General features: G+C 47.1%; 1 protein-coding gene across 1 annotated transcript in view; it reads right to left on the bottom strand.

Moving 5' to 3' along the window:
- INPP5A (inositol polyphosphate-5-phosphatase A) overlaps positions 1-20453 on the bottom strand; it is a 278978-nt gene that overhangs the window by 157633 nt on the left and 100892 nt on the right. Inside the window, exon 3 of the mRNA XM_065407974.1 lies at positions 14284-14347. Within this exon, the coding sequence (XP_065264046.1) occupies positions 14284-14347 (64 nt within the window). The remainder of the gene's footprint in view (positions 1-14283; positions 14348-20453) is intronic.

Raw genomic sequence — 20453 nt, 5'->3', positions numbered from 1 at the left:
TGAGCCGGGCGGATAGCGATGTGAAAGTAAGCGTCTTTCATATCGAGGGCAGCGTACCAATCCCCCGGATCCAGGGAAGGAATGATGGTACCGAGGGAGACCATTCGGAAACGTGGTTTTTGCAAGTACTTGTTCAGCTTGCGAAGGTCCAGGATAGGACGGAGGCCCCCTTTTGCCTTGGGAATGAGGAAGTATCTGGAATAGAACCCTTTTCCTCTGAGGTCTGGAGGAACCTCTTCCACCGCCCCTACAGCGAGGAGGGTCCGTACCTCCTGCATAAGGAGTTGCTCGTGAGAGGGGTCCCTGAAGAGGGACGGGGGGGGGGGGGAGAGGGGGGGGGCGAGGAAAACTGGTATCCTGACTCTACCGTGCGGCGGACCCAATGGTCTGATGTTATATGGGACCAGGCACGGGAAAAACGGGATAGGCGGTCCCTGAAACACAGGGGGGGATCCGGGGAAGGGATCGGTACGCTGTCCTCGATCGCGTCTTCAAAATCCTTGTTTATTGCCCGGCTGCGGCTTGTGGTTGTTGTTGCCCTGGCCTTGACCCTGGTTAGGCGTATTGTTGCGCCTACGCCTATTGTCTCTGCCCCGCCTACGGTAAGGCTCGTGTCGAGGGCGAGGCTGGTACTGCCTCTGTGGAGGCTGTGGCTTAAAGGGTTTCCTCTGCGTCACAGGGGTATGCATCCCCAAGGACTTGAGAGTAGCCCGCAAATCTTTGAGGCCATGGAGCCTGGCATCAGTCTGCTCCGAAAACAACCCCGTCCCTTCAAACGGAAGGTCTTGGAGGGTGTTTTGCACCTCTGGAGGAAGACCGGACGCTTGCAACCACGCTGAGCGTCTCATGACCACGCCGGACGCGATAGTCCTGGCGGCCGCATCAGCCGAGTCGAGCGAGGCCTGTAACGAAGTCTTGGCCACCGCCTTTCCCTCTTCCACAATGGCCGCAAACTCGGGCTGCGACCCCTGAGGTAAGGCCTCCTTGAATTTAGACACAGACGCCCAGGAGTTAAAGTTATGCCTGTTGAGGATCGCCTGCTGGTTCGCGATCCGCAACTGGAGGCCTCCCGATGAGTAGACCTTCCTGCCGAAGAGGTCTAAACGTTTCGCCTCCTTGGCCTTGGGGGCCGGGGCCTGCTGGCCATGCCGCTCCTTCTCGTTGACCGCCGAAACTACCAGCGAACAAGGGGCCGGATGGGAGAAGAGGAAGTCAAACCCCCTGGATGGGGCAAAGTACTTCCTCTCAACGCCCCGCGCGGTCGGCTCAGAGGAGGCTGGCGTCTGCCAGACCGTCTTATAGTTCGACTGTACGGTCTTTATCAACGGAAGAGCAATCCTGGAGGGACCCTCCGGGCTGAGAATGTCTACCATGGGGTCCTCCTGCTCGACCGTCTCCTCCGCCTGCAACCCCAAGTTGAGGGCCACCCGGCGGAGTAGGTCCTGGTGTGCCCGGTGGTCAATTGGTGGAGGGCCGGACACTGTTGTGCCTGCCACGGCTTCATCTGGTGAGGAGGAGGAGGTCATGGCTTTTTGAGCGTCCTCATCCTCCTGTAAGTCCCCCTCCGCGGGCTGACCCTCCGGGGTGCGTCCCCTGCCCTGGGTCACGGACGGTGCCTGGCTTGGTGCCGAGTCCGCCCTCTCGGCCTCAGGTGGTCTGGAGACCGTAGCCTCCGCACGGGAGGTGGGGCGGCACCGTGGGGAGCGGGACCGGTCCCCCGAAGGGCCCGACCTCGAAGTTCTGGATGGCGGGCCTTGCTGGTGATAGGCCCACGGGGTCCAGAACGGCCACTGTCCCGGGTGGCTCCAGTGCGGTTGCCAAGAGGCCTCGTGCCGTGTAGCGGCATGCCCTCTGCGACCGTATCTCGACAGCCCCGAGCTCTCTTCCGACGCAAGCGACGGTGACCTGGAGGGCCACGGCGGTGCCGTGGAGCGGTGCCGGTCCGGTGTCGGGGAGCGGTGCCGTCGGGACCGGGACCGTGAGTAGCGCCGTACCGATCTGGATCTGGAACGGTACCGTTGACCGCGGGACCGGGAACGGCTGCGGGAGGACGGTCTTCGGGTCCTCACCGTCGAAGCGTCCCGGTGCCTGCTCAGGCCGGGTTGCTGGGACGGTGCCTCGCTCGCGCCGGGGCCCATCTGCGTGGAAGCCCGTTGCGCGGCGGGAAGCCGGGAGTCCACCGAGGCGGAGCTCGACCGGGACCGGCGCCGGGAGCGGTGCCGCGATGACGCCCGCGATGGGCGCATCATCGCCGGCTTGCCCTTGGAAGGCAGTCTCGGCGGAATGTCTTTGGCGCGGAGTGTGCTGACGGAGGACAGTTCAATGAGGTCCTTCGCCGCCTCAAATGTGTCCGGGGTGGAGGGCTGTTCCAACAGTTCCTCCAGCCCTTCCTCCTCACTCGACGCGCTTGTCCCAGGGCTCGACGGGCCTTTCGGCGCCGGAGCCACTGGTACCGGGACCTGTGCCGGGGCCGGCACGGCCTTGGGCGCACTAGCGGTCTTCGCAGGAGCCACCTTCTTGTGCGGGGAGCGACCCCGGGCCTTGGGCTGGCTCTTGGGCTTGGCCGGCGAAGCAGACCGGTGCCGGGCGTGATCTCGCCGAGGCGGCACCGTAGGTTTAGTCTGCACCGCCTGTGTCGGGTCGCGGACCGATGCCGGGGCGCTTCGCACCGAAGCCGACGGTGCCGTGGGAGCGGAGGGCTGTAACGCCATCTCCATGAGGAGCTGTTTTAGGCGAAAGTCTCTCTCTTTTTGAGTCCTGGGCTTGAAAGCCTTACAAATCTTACAGCGCTCCTTCTGGTGAGCTTCCCCCAGGCAACGGAGACACGACTCGTGCGGGTCGCTCACTGGCATGGGCCTGCGGCACGTGGCACAAGCCTTGAAGCCTTGGGCGTGCGGCATGCCCCGCCGCCCAGGGCCGGTGCCGGGGTTGACCAAACCCCTATCACCAAGAGTTTGGTTGGTCTTTGTAACAACTAATAACTACTTAACTCTAACACTTACAAAACAAAGAACTGATAACTACTGCTAACGACTATGCTAAGGGACACTCTCGAGTTGAGAGAAGAGCTGTTCCAACGTCGCCACGGGCGGTAAGAAGGAACTGAGGGAGGGTCGGGCCAGCAGGGGTATATATACGCTGGGGCGGGGCGCCGCTCTGGCGGGAAGGGAGACCCTGCGGGCCCGACGGGAGCCGCTGAGGGAAAAAGTTTCCGACGTTCGTGCACGCGGCGCGCGTACACCTAATGTGGAATGGACGTGAACAAGCACTCGAAGAAGAATTTGTGTCTGCAGGTGTCCCAGGTAAGCACCCCACCCCAGACCCAAGACATCTCTGACTAAAGTGAGTGAGTATTGAGGTGGGGCAAAAGGAAGTCCCCTGCACACACTGGTTGAGTCTAACCACCAGTCCAGATGAGATACACAACTTGGTATGTGTACTAACATGTCTATGTGGTGTCTTCTTGGAGAATACACCTATGCTACCCAGCCCTGAAGGGATCTGAGGCACGGTCTAGCATACCGGACCAGGTAAGTACATGCCACCCTGTGCAGTCTTAAACAGTTCCTCACCATGGAGTGAGGATAAAGCCTTTTAAGTCCAGAATGAGGCTTTGTATTGCAAGAAACCTCATCTGTGGCAGCAAGGCCCTGGCTGTTGTCGAGTCATGGACTGCTCCAATAAATTCTACTCTCTGTACTGGACATAGAACTGACTTGTCTGTTTTGATTATCAGGTGTCGCTCTCGAATCTTTGAGACTGCGCAGAGTCTCATCCGTCTTTTCTGAAAAGAGCAACGGCCCCTCAAATGGTAAGTCATGAACTGTTTGCACCTCTGGCAGGAAGTCAGAAGAGTGCAACCAGTATGAGCACCTCATCATGATGGCAGAGGCCATGCTGCACTCTGCAGAATCTGCTGCATTGAGACCTGCCTGTAGAGCTGTTTTGGTGCTTGCCCTCATTTATCAAAGTGGGGAACACTTGTCTTGGCTCATCTGGTAGCTTGTCTTTAAATTTCAAAAACTGTATCCCAGAGAGTCAAATTGCAGCGTTCCAGCAAAGCTGCTGGTTCAGAGTGCGAAGCTATAATCCACCTGTGGAATAAAGCTTTCTCCCAAACAAGTCCAGCTTCTTGTTCTCTTTTCTCTTTGGTTTAGGGCTGGTGCCCCTATCATTCCTTTTCATTGGCTGCTGCAACTCCAAGGGAGCCTGGAGGAGAAGGGTTGTACAGCTGCTCGAACTCCCAGGAGGGGACATAATATCTTCTTCTCTACTCTTTTAGCCATCAGAGGCAGTGAAGCTGGGGTCTTCCAGAGGATCTCAGTAGGTTCTAAAATAGCCTCATTTATTGGCAGTGCTATTCTAGCTGAGGTTGCAGATATTAAAATGTCCACCAGCTTGTGGGATTTTTCCCAGACCCCCTCTGGGTGGATATCAAGAGCCATAGCTATCCTCAACAGATCCTGATGGGTCTTAAGATGAGGTGGAGAAATAGGCTCCATCACAATTGCCTCACCAGGAATGAGGAAAAGGTTGCGAACGGTACCAGGGGGCTGGTCCAGTTCCTGGTCCTCTTGCAGTTGCTAACAAGAAGGATTCTGACTCTGCTTGGTGCCAGGCTCGGTACTGATGCGACAATGCTTGTGGTGACACTACTCATGACACCCAGCAGATGGAGTCAGCTGAGATAGCTGAGGGGACACTCTTGATTGGGCAGGAACCCCATGGGTTCCAAAAGATCCACTGGAACAGTCCTGGCCCCCAGCTCTGTGTAGCCCAATGATCCCTCCTGAAAGCTCCCTGCTGGTACTGGGATGGAAACAAGGATGAGCAGGTGGCATAATCCTCCAGATGGAAACAGCTATGTTGGGATACATGGGAACCCACTTCAGAGTCTGATGACAATGCTGCTTCTTGAGACCAAGGCGGTATCGTACTCATCAGTACTTGAGAAGAAAGCTCAGACTCTGAAGAAAGGAGAGCTGGGAATATCCTCTGTGGCTTTCCTCTAGACGGTACCAGCCTCACAGGTACCCAGGCAGCCAGATCCAGGGGAGCTGCTCGGTGCAGAGGTGAAGGTGCCAGAGGCGGTACCCTGGGCATCGGTGCCGGGTGAGACTCTTGAACTATTGGTGACATCGGGACAGAGAGGTTCAACAACCTTCTCACAGCCTCAAACACCTCAGAAGTGGATGGTACTGGAAAGATACTCTGCAGTCCTAAGGCGCAAGTAGACGCCATTGCAGTTGCTTTGGGAACTGGTCCTGACAGGCCCCCATTGGGCCCTGGAGTCAACAAACTCTCCTGTTCAGAGGTGTTCTCTGGGGAGTGCTTCCTGTCTGAACGCCCTCCCAAGTCCTTAGCAAAGCTCATTCTCTTCAAATCCCTTGATGACCCTGATACTGAGCCTGATTTCTGCTGAAAGTCCTTACAAATGCCACACTTGTCACTCACATAGGCTTCCCTTAAGCACTTACGTTAGCTAGGGTGATGTCACTATTTGGCGCAGTCTTGCTGCAAGAGGGGCAGGACTTGAAACCCGTAGAGTGTGGAATACATCCCGTACCAGGGCCAGTACCCCAAACTGAGTGCCAGAGCCCGCATAAACAAAAAACAAAACACCTTTTTCTTTTTGTCCTTACAAACTACACAGGAGTACTACATACAGTTATTGAGAAAGACTGGCAGAAGCAAGGATAGGGCGCTCCAACAACCGTCATGGGTGGTAGGAAGGAACTCAGGAGGGTCTGGAGTGGCTCAGCCCTTTATGCCTCCACGAGGTGTGTGAGACAGCAGAGAGTGCTCAAGCTACCCTGACAAGTGCTGCTAAGGGCAACAACTCTCTGATAAATGTGTACTGGAGCACACAAACATCTACACTGGGATGGACATGTGCAATCACTTGAAGAAGAAAAAGTCTTATGGGCTACAGGCTTGATTCTGATCTCAGACCAGTGTCAACCGGGAGTAACTCCACTGAAGAATTCAAAGTTATGACAGTGTAAAATTGGTGAGCGCTAGATCAGAATCAGGCCTTATGTGTCTGTCAGCAAACCCTCTTTTTGGTGTATCAGAATATGTGTAAAATATAAGCTAATTTTTTAGGGCTCTATTCATCATAAAAAATCCAATGCCTTTCATGCTGTGGGAGGTCACATATCAGCTTTGGCTGTCAAGATTTTAATTCTAAAAGTGTTAGATTTTTCTTCCTCAGGTCACATGGCCCAGGAAAGCTGAAAATGGAGACAACCATGTAAGCAATCAGAAAAGCTAGTGAATGGAAGCAGCAAAAAGGGGGAGTTTAACGAGGGTGTTTAGAGAGGGAGCAGAAGAGCCAGATACACCTAATAAACATTCCTCAAACTTAAGCCAATCACTTCCCCCCCATACACACACAGATGATGTCATGGTATTCTCTCACACTGAAGATTCTTTTCTGGAGCAGGGAGCCCTGTTATTAGGAAGACACAGGTAACAGTAACGGGGGAGTTGGTTATTAGAAATATAGATAGTTGGGTTTGTGATGACCAGGAGAATTGCCTGGTGAATTGCCTGCCGGATGCAAAGGTTGCAGATTTCTCAAGACAACTAGACAGATGTATGTGCAGTGCTGGGGAGGACCTGGGGGTCATGGTACATGTAGGTACCAGCAACATAGGGAAAAGGTTCTGGAGGCCAAATTTAGGCTGCTAGCTAAGAGATTCAAGTCTAGGACCTCCATGGTAGCATTCTCTGAAATGGTTCGTTCCACACAGAGGGCCAACTGAACAGGCAGAACTGCAGGGTCTCGATGCAAAGATTCATAGATTCATAGATTCTAGGACTGGAAGGGACCTCGAGAGGTCATCGAGTCCAGTCCCCTGCCCGCATGGCAGGACCAGATACTGTCTAGACCATCCCTGATAGACATTTATCTAACCTACTCTTAAATATCTCCAGAGATGGAGATTCCACAACCTCCCTAGGCAATTTATTCCAGTGTTTAACCACCCTGACAGTTAGGAACTTTTTCCTAATGTCCAACCTAGACCTCCCTTGCTGCAGTTTAAGCCCATTGCTTCTTGTTCTATCCTCAGAGGCTAAGGTGAACAAGTTTTCTCCCTCCTCCTTATGACACCCTTTTAGATACCTGAAAACTGCTATCATGTCCCCTCTCAGTCTTCTCTTTTCCAAACTAAACAAACCCAATTCTTTCAGCCTTCCTTCATAGGTCATGTTCTCAAGACCTTTAATCATTCTTGTTGCTCTTCTCTGGACCCTTTCCAATTTCTCCACATCTTTCTTGAAATGCGGTGCCCAGAACTGGACACAATACTCCAGCTGAGGCCTAACCAGAGCAGAGTAGAGCGGAAGAATGACTTCTCGTGTCTTGCTCACAACACACCTGTTAATACATCCCAGAATCATGTTTGCTTTTTTTGCAACAGCAACACACTGTTGACTCATATTTAGCTTGTGGTCCACTATAACCCCTAGATCCCTTTCTGCCGTACTCCTTCCTAGACAGTCTCTTCCCATTCTGTATGTGTGAAACTGATTTTTCAGTCATCTCATCATCAAGATGAAATGATGGTGACTCGGGGAGGGATTTAGGTTTATTAGGAACTGGGAAAGCTTTTGGGAAAGAAGGAGCCTATACAGAAAGGATGGGCTCCACCTAAACCAAAATGGAACCAGATTGCCAGCTGATAAAGTACAGGTAGGAATTGAAAAGAAACAGTTGAATAAGAGTCCCATTCAACTTCATCACATGAAGGCACACAACTAAATATTAACAAATTTTATAAGTGCTTGTGTACAAATGCCAGAAGTCTAAATATTAAGATGGGTGAACTTGAGTGACTGGTATTACATGATGATATTGATATAGTAGGCATCACAGAAACTTGGTGGAACGATGATAATAAATGGGACACGGTAATACCAGGGTACAAAATATATAGGAATGACAGAGTAGTTCCCGCAGGTGTGGGAATGGCATTATATTTGAAAGAAAGTAGATTCAGATTTTTTAGTAAAAATCTTAAATAATTCAAAAATCTTAAATAATACCACATAATCTCTATGAGTAGAAATTCCATATTTGAATAATAAGGCTATAGCAATAGGAATATATTACCAACCACCTGACCAGGTTGGTGATTGTGAAATGCTCAGGGAGATTAGAGAGGCTATAAAAATAGAAAACTCAATAACAATGCGGGATTTCAACTGTCCCCATATTGAGTGGGAACCTGTCACCTCAGGATGGGATGCAGAGACAAAATTTCTAGACACCATTAATGACTACTTCTTGGAGCAGCTAGTCCTGGAACCCTGGAGAGGTAATTCTTGATTTAGGCCTAACTGGCACACAGGATCTGGTCCAAGAGGTGAATATAGCTGAACTGCACAGTAATAGTGACCATAATGTAATTAAATTTAACATCCTTGTAGTAGGGAAATACTAAAGAAACCCACCACAGGAGCATTTAACATCAAAAAGTGGAACCACACAAAAATGAGGAATGTAGTCAAACGGAAATTAAAAGGAACAGTCACAAAAGTAAAATGTCTGCAAGCTGCCTGGAACCTTATTAAAAACACCATAAGAGAGGCTCAAACTATGTGTATACCCCAAGTAAAAAAAAACAGTAAGAGGACAAAAAAAAAAAAGCCACCATCGCTAACCCACGGAGTAAAAGAGGCAGTTAGAGACAAAAGACATCTTTTAAAAATTGGATGTCAAATCCTACTGAGGAAAATAGAAAGGACACAAACTCTGGCAAGTCAAGTGTATAAGTATAATTAGGCAGGCCAAAAAAGATTTTGAAGAACAATTAGCAAAGACACCAAAAACTAACAGCAATTTTTTAAAAGTACATCAGGAAGCCTGCCAAACAATCAGTGGGATCACTGAATGAAAGAGCATTCAAGGAAAATAAGGCTGTTGCGGAGAAGCTAAATGAATTCTTTGCATTGGTCCTTATTGCAGAGGATGTGAGGGAGATTCCCATACTTGAGCTTTTTTTTTTTTTTTTTCAAATCAAAGGAACTGTCCCCAGTCAGAGGTGCCAGTAGACAAGGTTTTGGAATACACTGATAAATTTAACAGTAATAAGTTACCAAGACCAGATGGTATTCACCCAAGAGTTTTGAAAGAACTCAAATATGAAACTGCAGAACTACAAACTGTGGTACGTATGTGTAGCGGGGCAGTAACCCTGCTCCTGTGAAAGGGTTAAAAGCCAGCCGTTGGAGAGGGCTGGGGCTGAAAGCTGAGAAAAAAAGGCTGATTGGGAAGGCAGCCACAGTTGGGCCACGCCCCAGTCAGGCCACACCTGGTCCTGTTATAAGGGCTCAGCCAGGAGCTAAGTCAGCCTCTCTCTAGCTTTTGAGAGAGAAGGACCTGGCTGCCTGGGAGAGAAGGGTACTTGAGACAGAGCAGTGCTGGGGAAAGGGAGTAGGAGCTGGGGAGCTCCAGCCTGGCAACTCCCCAGGCTGCAGGCCTTGATAGAGCCCTATGCAGGTACGGGGGCTGGGAGGAGCAGCCTGGGGTTAGGCAGAGGCAGCAAGTCCGACCCGCCCTTGCCAATGATGAGTGGCTATGACAGACTGCAGTTTGCCCCAGTGAGCGGGGGCTAGATGATGACTGGCAGTAGCCACTGAGGCCAGGTGGGGATAGAGGGTTGGGGGTTCCCCTGGGAGGGGAGACCCAGACTGTGGGTTACTGCTGGGAACAGAACTCAGAGGGTAAGGGGCACCGGGGTCCGGGAGGGACACGGGGGCCAAAGGCAGGCGAGACACCGGTCAACAGAGGGCGCTCCAAGCTGAACAAGAGCTAATTCCTGAGACGACCAGCAAGAGGCACCGCACCGATGAATCGTCACATCGCTACACGTGGTGGAGAATGGGGGCACATGCGGTCTGCCCCTGATACAAGGGGCAGGGCAAGGACTGGTACTATTGCCTGGAGATCTGGAGAAAGGGGACTATGGAACCCGGCTACACGGGGGTTTTCTTGGCAGAGACCCTAGATGCCATCCCTGGTTGGGCCCCGGTGTCAGCACCCTTGCAGAAGGGGGCAGATGACCTGCAAGGGATCCGGGAGACCCAAGAGGGACTATGGGAGGGGCAGTGGGCCCTCAACGAACAGTTGGGGCAGCTGGCAAGCGAGCAGCGAGTCCTGGTAAAACTCCTCCGGAGGGAGTTTCTGAGGAGCCACCGAGAGTGGGACAGAAAGCCGAGCGCCATGCTGGGGAAAGGGAGGAGGAGCTGGGGAGCTCCAGCCTGGCAACTCCCCAGGCTGCAGGCCTTGATAGAGGCCTATGCAGATATGGGGACTGGGAGGAGCAGCCTGGGGTTAGGCAGAGGCAGCTGGTCCAACCCCCAGCCCCCTTGCCAATGATGAGTGGTTTTTTACAGACTGTAGTTTGCCCCAGTGAGCAGGGGCTATATGATGACTGTGGGTTACTGCTGGGGGCAGGACCCAGAGGGTAAGGGGCACTGGGGTCTGGGAGGGACATGGGGCCAGAGGCAGGCGAGACACCGGCCAAGAGAGGGCGCTCCAAGCTGAACAAGAGCTAATTCCTGAGACGGCCAGCAGGAGGCTCCGCGCCGGTGAGTCGTTGCATCGCTACAGAATCCCTATTGCTTAAATCAGCCTATGTATCAGGTGACTGGAGGATAGCTAATGTACCACCTATTATCAAAAAGGGTTTCAGGGAAAATCCTGGGAATTATAAGCCAGGAAATCTAACTTCAGTACCAGAAGAACTGGTTGAAAGTATTGTAAAGAACAGAATTATCAGACCGATAGATGAACAGAATATTCTGAGGAAGAGTCAACACAGCTTTTGTAAAGGGAAATCATGCCTCACCAACCTATTAGAATTCACTGAGGGGGTCAACAAACATGTGGACAAAGTGATTCAGTGGATATAGTTAGGGCCCTACCAAATTCACGGCCATGAAAAACACGTCACGTAGGGTGACCAGACAGCAAATGTGAAAAATCGGGACGGGGGTGGGAGGATAATAGAAGCCTATATAAGAAAGAGACCCAAAAATCGGGACTGTCCCTATAAAATCGGGACATCTGGTCACCCTAATGTCACGGACCATGAAATCTGGTGTTTTGTGTGCTTTTACCCTATACTATACAGATTTCATAGGGGAGACCAGCATTTCTCAAACTGGGGGTCCTGAACCAAAAGGGAGTTGCACAGGGGTCACAAGGTTATTTTAAGGGGGTCATGGTATTGCCACCTTTACTTCTGTGCTGCCTTCAGAGTTCGGTGGCTGGAGAGTGGTGGCTGTTGGCTGGGCGCCCAGCTCTGAAGGCAGTGCCGCAACAGCACAGAAGTAAGGGTGGTAATACCATACTATGCCATCCTTACTTCTGCACTGCTGTTGGCAGCAGTTCTGCCTTGAGAGCTGTGCCCCCAGCCAACAGCTGCCACTTCCCAGCTGCCCAGCTCTAAAGGCAGCGCCACGACCAGCAGCAGCACAGAAGTAAGGATAGCAATACCGCAACCCCCCCTACAATAACCTTGCGACCCCCCACTACTCCTACAATTACAACTCTGTGAAATTTCAGATTTAAATAGAATTAAAGTAGATTTAAATAAGATTGAAATTGACCAAAATTGAATTTGGTAGGGTCTTCGATATAGTGTACTCGGACTTTCAGAAAGCCTGTGAGAAGGTCCCTCATCAAAGGGTCTTAAGCAAAGTAGGCAGTCATGGAATAAGAAGGAAGGTCCTCTCATGGATCAGTGACTGGTTAAAAGATAGGAAACAAAAGGAGGAATAAATGGTCAGTTTTCACACTGGAGAGATGTTAAACAGTGGGGTCCTCAAGGAATCTGTACTGGGACCAGTGCTGTTCAGCATATTTATGAATAATCTGGAAAAAGGGGGTAAAAAGTGAGGTGGCAAAGTTTGCAGAAGCTACAAAATTATTCAAGACAGTTAAGTCCAAAGCTGACTGCAAAGATTTACAAAGGGATCTCACTACACAGGGTGACTATGAAATTCAGGGTTGATGAATGCAAAGTAATGCACACTGGAAAACATAATCCCAACTATAAATACTAAATTAGCTGTTACCACTAAAGAAATAGATCTTGGAGTCACTGGATAGTTATCTGAAAATATCTGCTCAATGTACAGCAGCAGTTTTCTGTTAGGAACCATTAGGAAAGAGAGAGACAATAAGACAATAATATCATAATGCCACTATAATAAACCCATGCTCCACCCACACCTTGAATACTGGTCAGAAAAGGGCAACAAAAATGATTAGGGGTGTGGAAAAGCTTCTGTATGAAGAGAGACTGTTTAGCTTAGAAAAAGAGATGACTGGAGGAGGGGGGTTTATGATAGAGGTCTATAAAATCATGAATGGTGTGGAGAAAGTGAATAAAGAAGTGTTATTTACTCCTTCACTTAACACAAGAACCAGGGGTCACCCAATGAAATTAATAGACAGCAGCTTTAAAATAAACATAAGGAAGTACTTCTTCACTCAGTGCATAGTCAACCTGTGGAACTCCTTGTCCGGGGATGTTTATGAGATTCAACTAGATCACAGCTTGATGTGGTGTGGCTGGAAGGATGCAGAGAGACAGCTGATTCATGTTTGACCTGGACAAATGAAGCATTGAGATCTAAGGGCACCTTCTCTCTAGCTGGCACAACCAGTATCTATTTACTTTTATATTGGTTCTTTCTTTTGATTTCTCCTTCCATTGTAACCATTTACTCTCTCTCTTTCTCTCTCACACACATACATACATACATACATACATACACACACACACACACACACACACACACACTCTCTCTCTCTCTCTCTCCTTTCAAGGCTCCATAACAGCAAATAAGCTGTCAATCAGCTGTGAATAAATCCAGACAGCCCCTCTTCCCTGGTGTAGATGTCACTTCACTCCGCCAGATGTCATTAGAGCTGGACATCTTTGATATATGACCGGAGGGAGGGAGGTTTAACTGGAACTGAGAGCGAACGCTCTAGTTCTGTACTGCTGGTGCAACGAAACTGCAGGCTCTGAATCAGCTGGCAGATACAGTTCACATACTACTGATGCACAAAGCCCGATCACATAGAAAAATGAATAAATAGTTGTGACTGCTGTCATCTCACAATACAAATGTAAGTTTCATAGGTTTATTCATTAACCCCTTGCCCTCAAAAATACAGTAGATCAGTCCATGGGCTAAATGTTCAGTGTGGCGATTGAGGTAGTAAGGATCACAATCCTAGCTATCATTAACGAAAGTTGTGCACCTGGCTTCCTGTGCACTATGTTGAGAATTTCTCTCACATAGCAATCCTGCTCCCAGTTCATTTGAATCAGAACACTCCACATTATTTCTTCATGTCTATTAAACTGTTCGAGGTGGGGAGAATGGCTGGAAGCACAAGCTGACCTCTCATTAAAAGTTCCTTCATCACTATTGCATTTTACAATGTTCTCTTTCAGAAATAAAATATGAAGAGGCACTGACAGAATATTTGAAATTTTCCTTGGGCATCAGAAAAGATGATGAGTAGAAGGATTTATGTTGGCTAAACCTCAAATTGCAATATCTATAGAACTGCTATTCAAATATTTCACCAAGGGAAGACCCTATACCCTCAATTACATGAACAGAGGCAATCTGTCTCTTCTGAGAACAAAATTAATGAATCTGTACAATTGAGACGATTAGTTCACTCCATAATTATCACAGCTTCAGTGATGTTTCAAATTAATGTGATGCAAGATGCAGAATTAATTTGATCCAGCTCAATGACCTAAATGCAGACAGCGCACAACTAAAAATAATGTAAATTTTAAATAATCTGTTTGCCTATCTACTTTAAAGAAGCATTAGAAGTAACTTCAGCCAGGAAGTGATTACATACACTGACTTAAATATTAGAAGTATCATATCAAATTATTAAAACTGAGATTTACAAAAATTTGCAACATGAAGGCAGAGTCTATTGTTAAAAAAAAAATAATGACACCCTTCCCACTGACCCACACTATTCGTAAGTGGTAAACAAAATTCTGCCACAACAGTTACCACTGCCTGACATTTAAGGTCCTGTTCCTGCAATTGATCTGCACTGACTGACCTCTGCACGTGGAGTTCTTCTGAAGTTAATGGGGCTCTGTATATGGCTCCAAGGGTCCAAACACATGGATTCAGATTAAAGAAAGCCCTAGGTTTTTCCTGATATGAAAAATGGTGAGACGTTTCTGACAATTACTGACTTTTAATTTCTGTGCTTACCTTTAAAATCAAACTGGTAGATGTTTTTCAAGGATTCATGAAGGAAGTAAAAGCTTCCTAGAGCCTGTAGAAAAACAAAAAATAAATAGTAATAAGTATAGTCTGCTTTTAGTTAAAAACAAAATTGTGATACAGCTTTCCTTACATTTTTTGCATTTGAAATTAAATATCAGTAATTAAAAATATTACATTTGACAAGTAAAACATTTTCAGTAAATCCGTGAAAAGAAATGAGTTCTTTCTTTATTTTTCTTTTAAGTTTAATAAGCAGCTATAATGAAGGCCATTAGCAGGGCTGGTCTAGACTACACAGTTAGGTCGACATAGGACCGCTTATGTCCACCTAATTATGTCAGTGTCTACACTACAGCCTTGCTCCCACTGATGTAAGTGTCCTTCTACACAGACATAACTACTCCATCTCCCTGAGAGGTATAAGGCTCATGTTGGTGTAGTTAGGGCAGTGGTGGGCAACCTGCGGCCCATCAGAGTAATGCGCTGGCAGGCCGTGAGACAGTTTGTTTACATTGACCATCTGCAGGCACAGCCACCCACAGCTCCCAGTGGCCGTGGTTCACTGTTCCCAGCCAATGGGAGCTGTGGGAAGCTGGTGGCCCCGCCCCCCCCGCTAGAAGCCCCGGCGGCTTCATACCCCGCTTCCAGCTGGGAGCCAAGGTGAGAAACTAGGGGGAAAAGCCCAGGTGGCTGTGGACCCTGCTCCCAGCCAGGGAATGGGGAGGAGAGGGGGGGGGCAGCCCCCCTGGAGCCCGAGAACCTGTGGGGCAGCCAGGCTCCCGGCAGGAGGCTGCCCATGGAGCTGAGAGATCAGTCTCTCAGCTCCCCACACTGCCCTTCTTAGGTTGGTGGAAGTGCTCCTGGTGAGGATGTGCACCACCAACCCAAGGAGGGTAGTGTGGACATGCAGCACCACAGTAATCACTGGTCTACAATTTTTGAGAAGTCGTCTGCTTCAGAGATAAAATGTGCTATTTATTATGTATTTTGATGTGCTGAATTCAAATATGACAATTAAAACAACTGATTGGCTACTGTTTCTAAGATATTTAAGTTTTTACATTTTATGTCTATGTATATTGTGTAGATAGTAGAGTTTTAATCATAAATTGTAAACCTAGGTCTTTTCATGTGTTTATGGTTGCTTTACATGATATTTCACCTGTCCTGTTTATGTAACACTTTAAAAATCAGCAAAAGGGTTATATAAACAAAATTTATTATGAAACAAAAGGCAAAAAACTATTATGTACATAGTTTAGTCCTATCCGGTGTCTACTCGGCGCTTCTTGGCTTGTCTCTTGTATTCATTAAATGGAGCATCTCTTGTCACTGTCGAGCAATAGTCTGCAAGCATTGATGGGCTCCATTTGCCCTGATAGCGTTTCTCCATTGTTGCAATGTCCTGGTGAAATCGCTCGCCATGCTCGTCGCTCACTGCTCCGCAGTTGGGTGGAAAAAAATCTAGATGAGAGTGCAAAAAATGTATCTTTAGTGACATGTTGCAACCAAGGCTTTTGTATGCCTTGAGGTGGTTTTCCACCAACAACCTGTAGTTGTCTGCCTTGTTGTTTCCGAGAAAATTTATTGCCACTAACTGGAAGCCTTTCCATGCCGTCTTTTCCTTGCCACGCAGTGCATGGTCAAATGCATCATCTCGAAGAAGTTCACGAATCTGAGGACCAACAAAGACACCTTCCTTTATCTTAGCTTCACTTAACCTTGGAAATTTTCCACGGAGGTACTTGAAAGCTGCTTGTGTTTTGTCAATGGCCTTGACAAAGTTCTTCATCAGACCCAGCTTGATGTGTAAGGGTGGTAACAAAATCTTCCTTGATTCAACAAGTGGTGGATGCTGGACACTTTTCCTCCCAGGCTCCAATGACTGTCGGAGTGGCCAATCTTTCTTGATGTAGTGGGAATCTCTTGCACGACTATCCCATTTGCAGAGAAAACAGCAGTACTTTGTGTATCCAGTCTGCAGACCAAGCAAGAGAGCAACAACCTTCAAATCGCCACAAAGCTGCCACTGATGTTGGTCATAGTTTATGCACCTCAAAAGTTGTTTCATGTTGTCATAGGTTTCCTTCATATGGACTGCGTGACCAACTGGAATTGATGGCAAAACATTGCCATTATGCAGTAAAACAGCTTTAAGACTCGTCTTCGATGACTCAATGAACAGTCTCCACTCATCTGGATCGTGAACGATGTTGAGGGCTGCCATCACACCATCGATGTTGTTGCAGGCTACAAGATCACCTTCCATGAAGAAGAATGGGACAAGATCCTTTTGACGGTCACGGAACATGGAAACCCTAACATCACCTGCCAGGAGATTCCACTGCTGTAGTCTGGAGCCCAACAGCTCTGCCTTACTCTTGGGTAGTTCCAAATCCCTGACAAGGTCATTCAGTTCACCTTGTGTTATGAGGTGTGGTTCAGAGGAGGAGGATGGGAGAACATGTGGGTCCTGTGACATTGATTGTTCAGGACCAGAAGTTTCATCCTCTTCCTCTTCCTCGTCTGACTCAAGTGAGAATGATTCTGGTGCATCAGGAAGCGGCAGTCCTTCTCCGTGGGGGTACTGGGCATATAGCTGATGGAATGTTTGGATAATGCACAGTCCACTTTTTCTTCTTTGACACACCTTTCCCAACTGGAGGCACCATGCAGAAGTAACAATTGCTGGTATGATCTGTCGGCTCTCTCCAAATCATTGGCACTGCAAAAGGCATAGATTTCCTTTTCCTGTTCAACCACTGGCGAAGATTTGTTGCACAAGTGTTGCAGCATATGTGTGGGGCCCACCTCTTGTCCTGATCTCCAATTTTGCAGCCAAAATAAAGGTGATAAGCTTTCTTAACCATAGTGGTTATACTGCGCTTTTGTGATACAAAAGTCACTTCACCACAAACATAGCAGAAGTTATCTGCACTGTTCACACAAGTACGAGGCATCTCTGCTCACTTTGGCTAAACAGAAATGTGTCCCTTTGCAAAATCAAACACTGACAAATAAGAGAGCACGACACTGTATGATTTCTAGAGCTGATATAGTGCAATTTGTTCAGCAGAGTGATGTAAGCTTCGTTATGATTGCATCATCCCTGACTTCTTGGAATAACATGATGCAATTCCTATCATGTATGACGCAATACCAGCTTCAGATTGCATCATTCATTGTTTTGCCTAAAAAGCAAGTACTGTCCAAACCCAGTCATAGATTTATTCATAGATCCAGTCAAAGATGTATTTTAGTCATTTCTGGTTTAAATTGAGATCCCTTCCCTTTATAACTCACTTATCCTCCGCCATTCCCAAGTCAAGGGTCGTATATACTGACCCAATAGCATATCTTGAAAACTAGAGCCAATCAACAATTTTAAGCATCATTTTCGTTCTCAGTGACCCAGAATTAGTAAAGTTTGACTACATTTATTTCAGAAGCATTTTGGCTGTAGAGCAGTGTTTACAGCAGTGGCTGTAAATCGACCTAATATAGGTTGATCTACATTTCTAGCACAGACATACCCTAAATTTGCTAAGGACACAAATAGTTAATATACTTTATAAACATCAAACAGACTTATAAAGTTGTTTTTTAATATCACTAAGTACATCACACATTTGGAAATAAACAAATTAAGAGCTCTCCTCTGGGCGGTGCTAAGCACCTTCATTTGCCACTGAAATAATCCCCATGTAGTCTGCCTCATTATTCCTCTGGCTTGTAGGCCCATCAATGACTGCATCCTTGCAAGAGTCTGCCAAACAGTTTCTGCCTCATATATAGGGCAAAACAAATGTTTCTGGAGGCAGTGTGGACTGCAGGAATGATACACAGTGGTGGGAGTCCTAAAACCTAATCCTAGATTAGCCCTTTTCTCACTGGGTAGTGCAGAGCAAATCACATTTCCTCTTTGTATCAATTTCCCACTGTAGAATGGGAGTGTGGCACACAGGCCCTTTGGTGCCAGATGGCAAAGGGTTCACTGTAACAGCAACTTCTAACACACCTAATAAACTCACTACACCTAGCACACCACTTTCATAATATTTATCCATAAAGAATATCATGTGGGGTCTTAAATGAAAGCCAGCGTCACTGGTTATGAATATATATAGTTGAATATGTATATACTGATACTATGTAGGAGTTACGTATATATGATGGAAATATGTTCTTATAGTTTGTATGAAGGTGTTAACAGAGGTGAAAACTGGTTTCCTGCCAGACCAGAGATGTTTCTCCATCTATCTGGTGAAATGTAAATTGAGTATTATCTCATTAACAATCACCAGTCTGAGCAAAATGAAGATGAAGGATTGTGAGATTTAACAGGAAGAGAAGAACAGCAGGGGGAAAGAAGCATTATCTGGGGGGTGCATGTCAAAGGTTTACTGGGCGATAACTGGGGGACAAAGAAAAGCGTTTGTTATTTTGCACCTAGTAGGAAAATGGACAGTGCATTTACATTAATGAAAACTGGATCACAACTTCACTGTAAGCATTGAAAAAGGTTTTGGGTGAAATAAGACTGCTCTAGACAGGAGGTTAGCCTGTTAAGTTTAGTCTCTAGAAAGTGTGTACTGATTTTGTTTTATATGTAACCCTCCTGTTTCCATTATCTTTACTCACTATCTCTTGAATCTTGAACTTTGGTAATAAACTGATAAATCTTTCACTATAAATATATCAGTGCTCTGGTATTGTACAACAAGCTAATCCTGAGTTGACTCATTCAAGCTAGTGAGTACACTGTTCCCTTGGGGACAACATATCTGGTATTACTGTGAGTGTTCAGGGGATGAGGGGCTAAACACTACAGGGGAATGCTTCAAAGGGGCTCACTCAGGGACTGGGGTGCACCTCTTCTTAACCTTCAAGAGAAAATAAGGACTGGCATAGCCCAGAGGAGATTGTTTGGGTGGCTCACAGCCTGGAGGTGTCAGGGACTGGGCACCCAGTTAAGCACAAGCAAGTCTCCCTCTTGCTGGAGGCAGGGGGGTAACAAGGAGACTCAGTCCTGGTCACCCCGAGAACTGTCAAGGGGTAATAATTATGTATCTCACAGGAGTGTTGTAAAGATTAGTTTGTGTTTGTACAGCTCTTTTCTATTAAATGTTTCAGTAATAACCATTGTATACAGGTGATTGCATGCTATTCCATGCTAATATTTACAGTAACATTGTCATTTGCATAAAGATCACACTTAATTTTATTATTTTTTAAAGTGTATATGTAGATTACTAAAACAGTAAAATGCAGTGCCAGTATGACAGGTATTTCTAGGGGCCATTAACTATATCAACTGTCTGAAAATATTACTAAGGATAATATCACTCATAACATAATTCAGCTTCCCATAAATCTTTGGTTGCCAGAGTGCTACAATTTGAGGAGCACTGAAAGCTAACTTCTCAGTTATCAAATCCTTTTGCTACTTACAAACTAGTAAAAGTTGTCCATCACACTCCAAAGAGCATGCCATACACAAGTAATGTCAGTCCCAGTGATCTTACACTTTGTGTAACTGGAGCAAAACGTGGCCATCTTTTTAGAAGCAAGAAAGGTAAGCTGATCTGGCTCAGGCAAAATTCAACTAATCTGCTGCTGGAACTAACTTCAGAATTTTGTTTCAAAATAGAAAGTTTGCATAGGGAATGAAATCTGTTGGTTGTGAAAAGCTTCTCTTCATCAACATGCAGGAAGTCTCCTAGCTATTTAAAGAGATTGATGTATGAGGTACCAGTAAAAGAAGGCTGAATAACTCAAGCAAACACTGGGGGAAGAAAGTTAATTCTCCAGATAGGTTTGCTTTGCCATACTCAAAATTCTGTGTTTCTAATCCTGGCCTAGTTTTATTATCTATCCTCTTTTATTAAGAGCTTTTTTGTTTTTAATTACCATTATATACATATCATTGTGCCAAAAAATATTCTCTAGGGCTGGGATTTTCAAAGGAGACTAAGGGAGTTAAGTGTCAAATCACGCTGAAACTCACTGGGAGCGGCATGTCTACATTCCTTTGGCTCTTTTGAAACATTACAGGCTAAATCAATTACTGATCTCCCATGCTCTAACATTCACAATAAGAAGTCCATGATTCAGCTAAGCACACAAACATACCAGTATTCCCATTCCTTTTCAGC

Source organism: Emys orbicularis, chromosome 7, assembly GCF_028017835.1.
Source record: "Emys orbicularis isolate rEmyOrb1 chromosome 7, rEmyOrb1.hap1, whole genome shotgun sequence".
NCBI lineage: Eukaryota > Metazoa > Chordata > Testudines > Emydidae > Emys > Emys orbicularis.
Note: the sequence above shows the minus strand (reverse complement) of the source record. Positions and strands in the feature narration are given on the sequence as shown.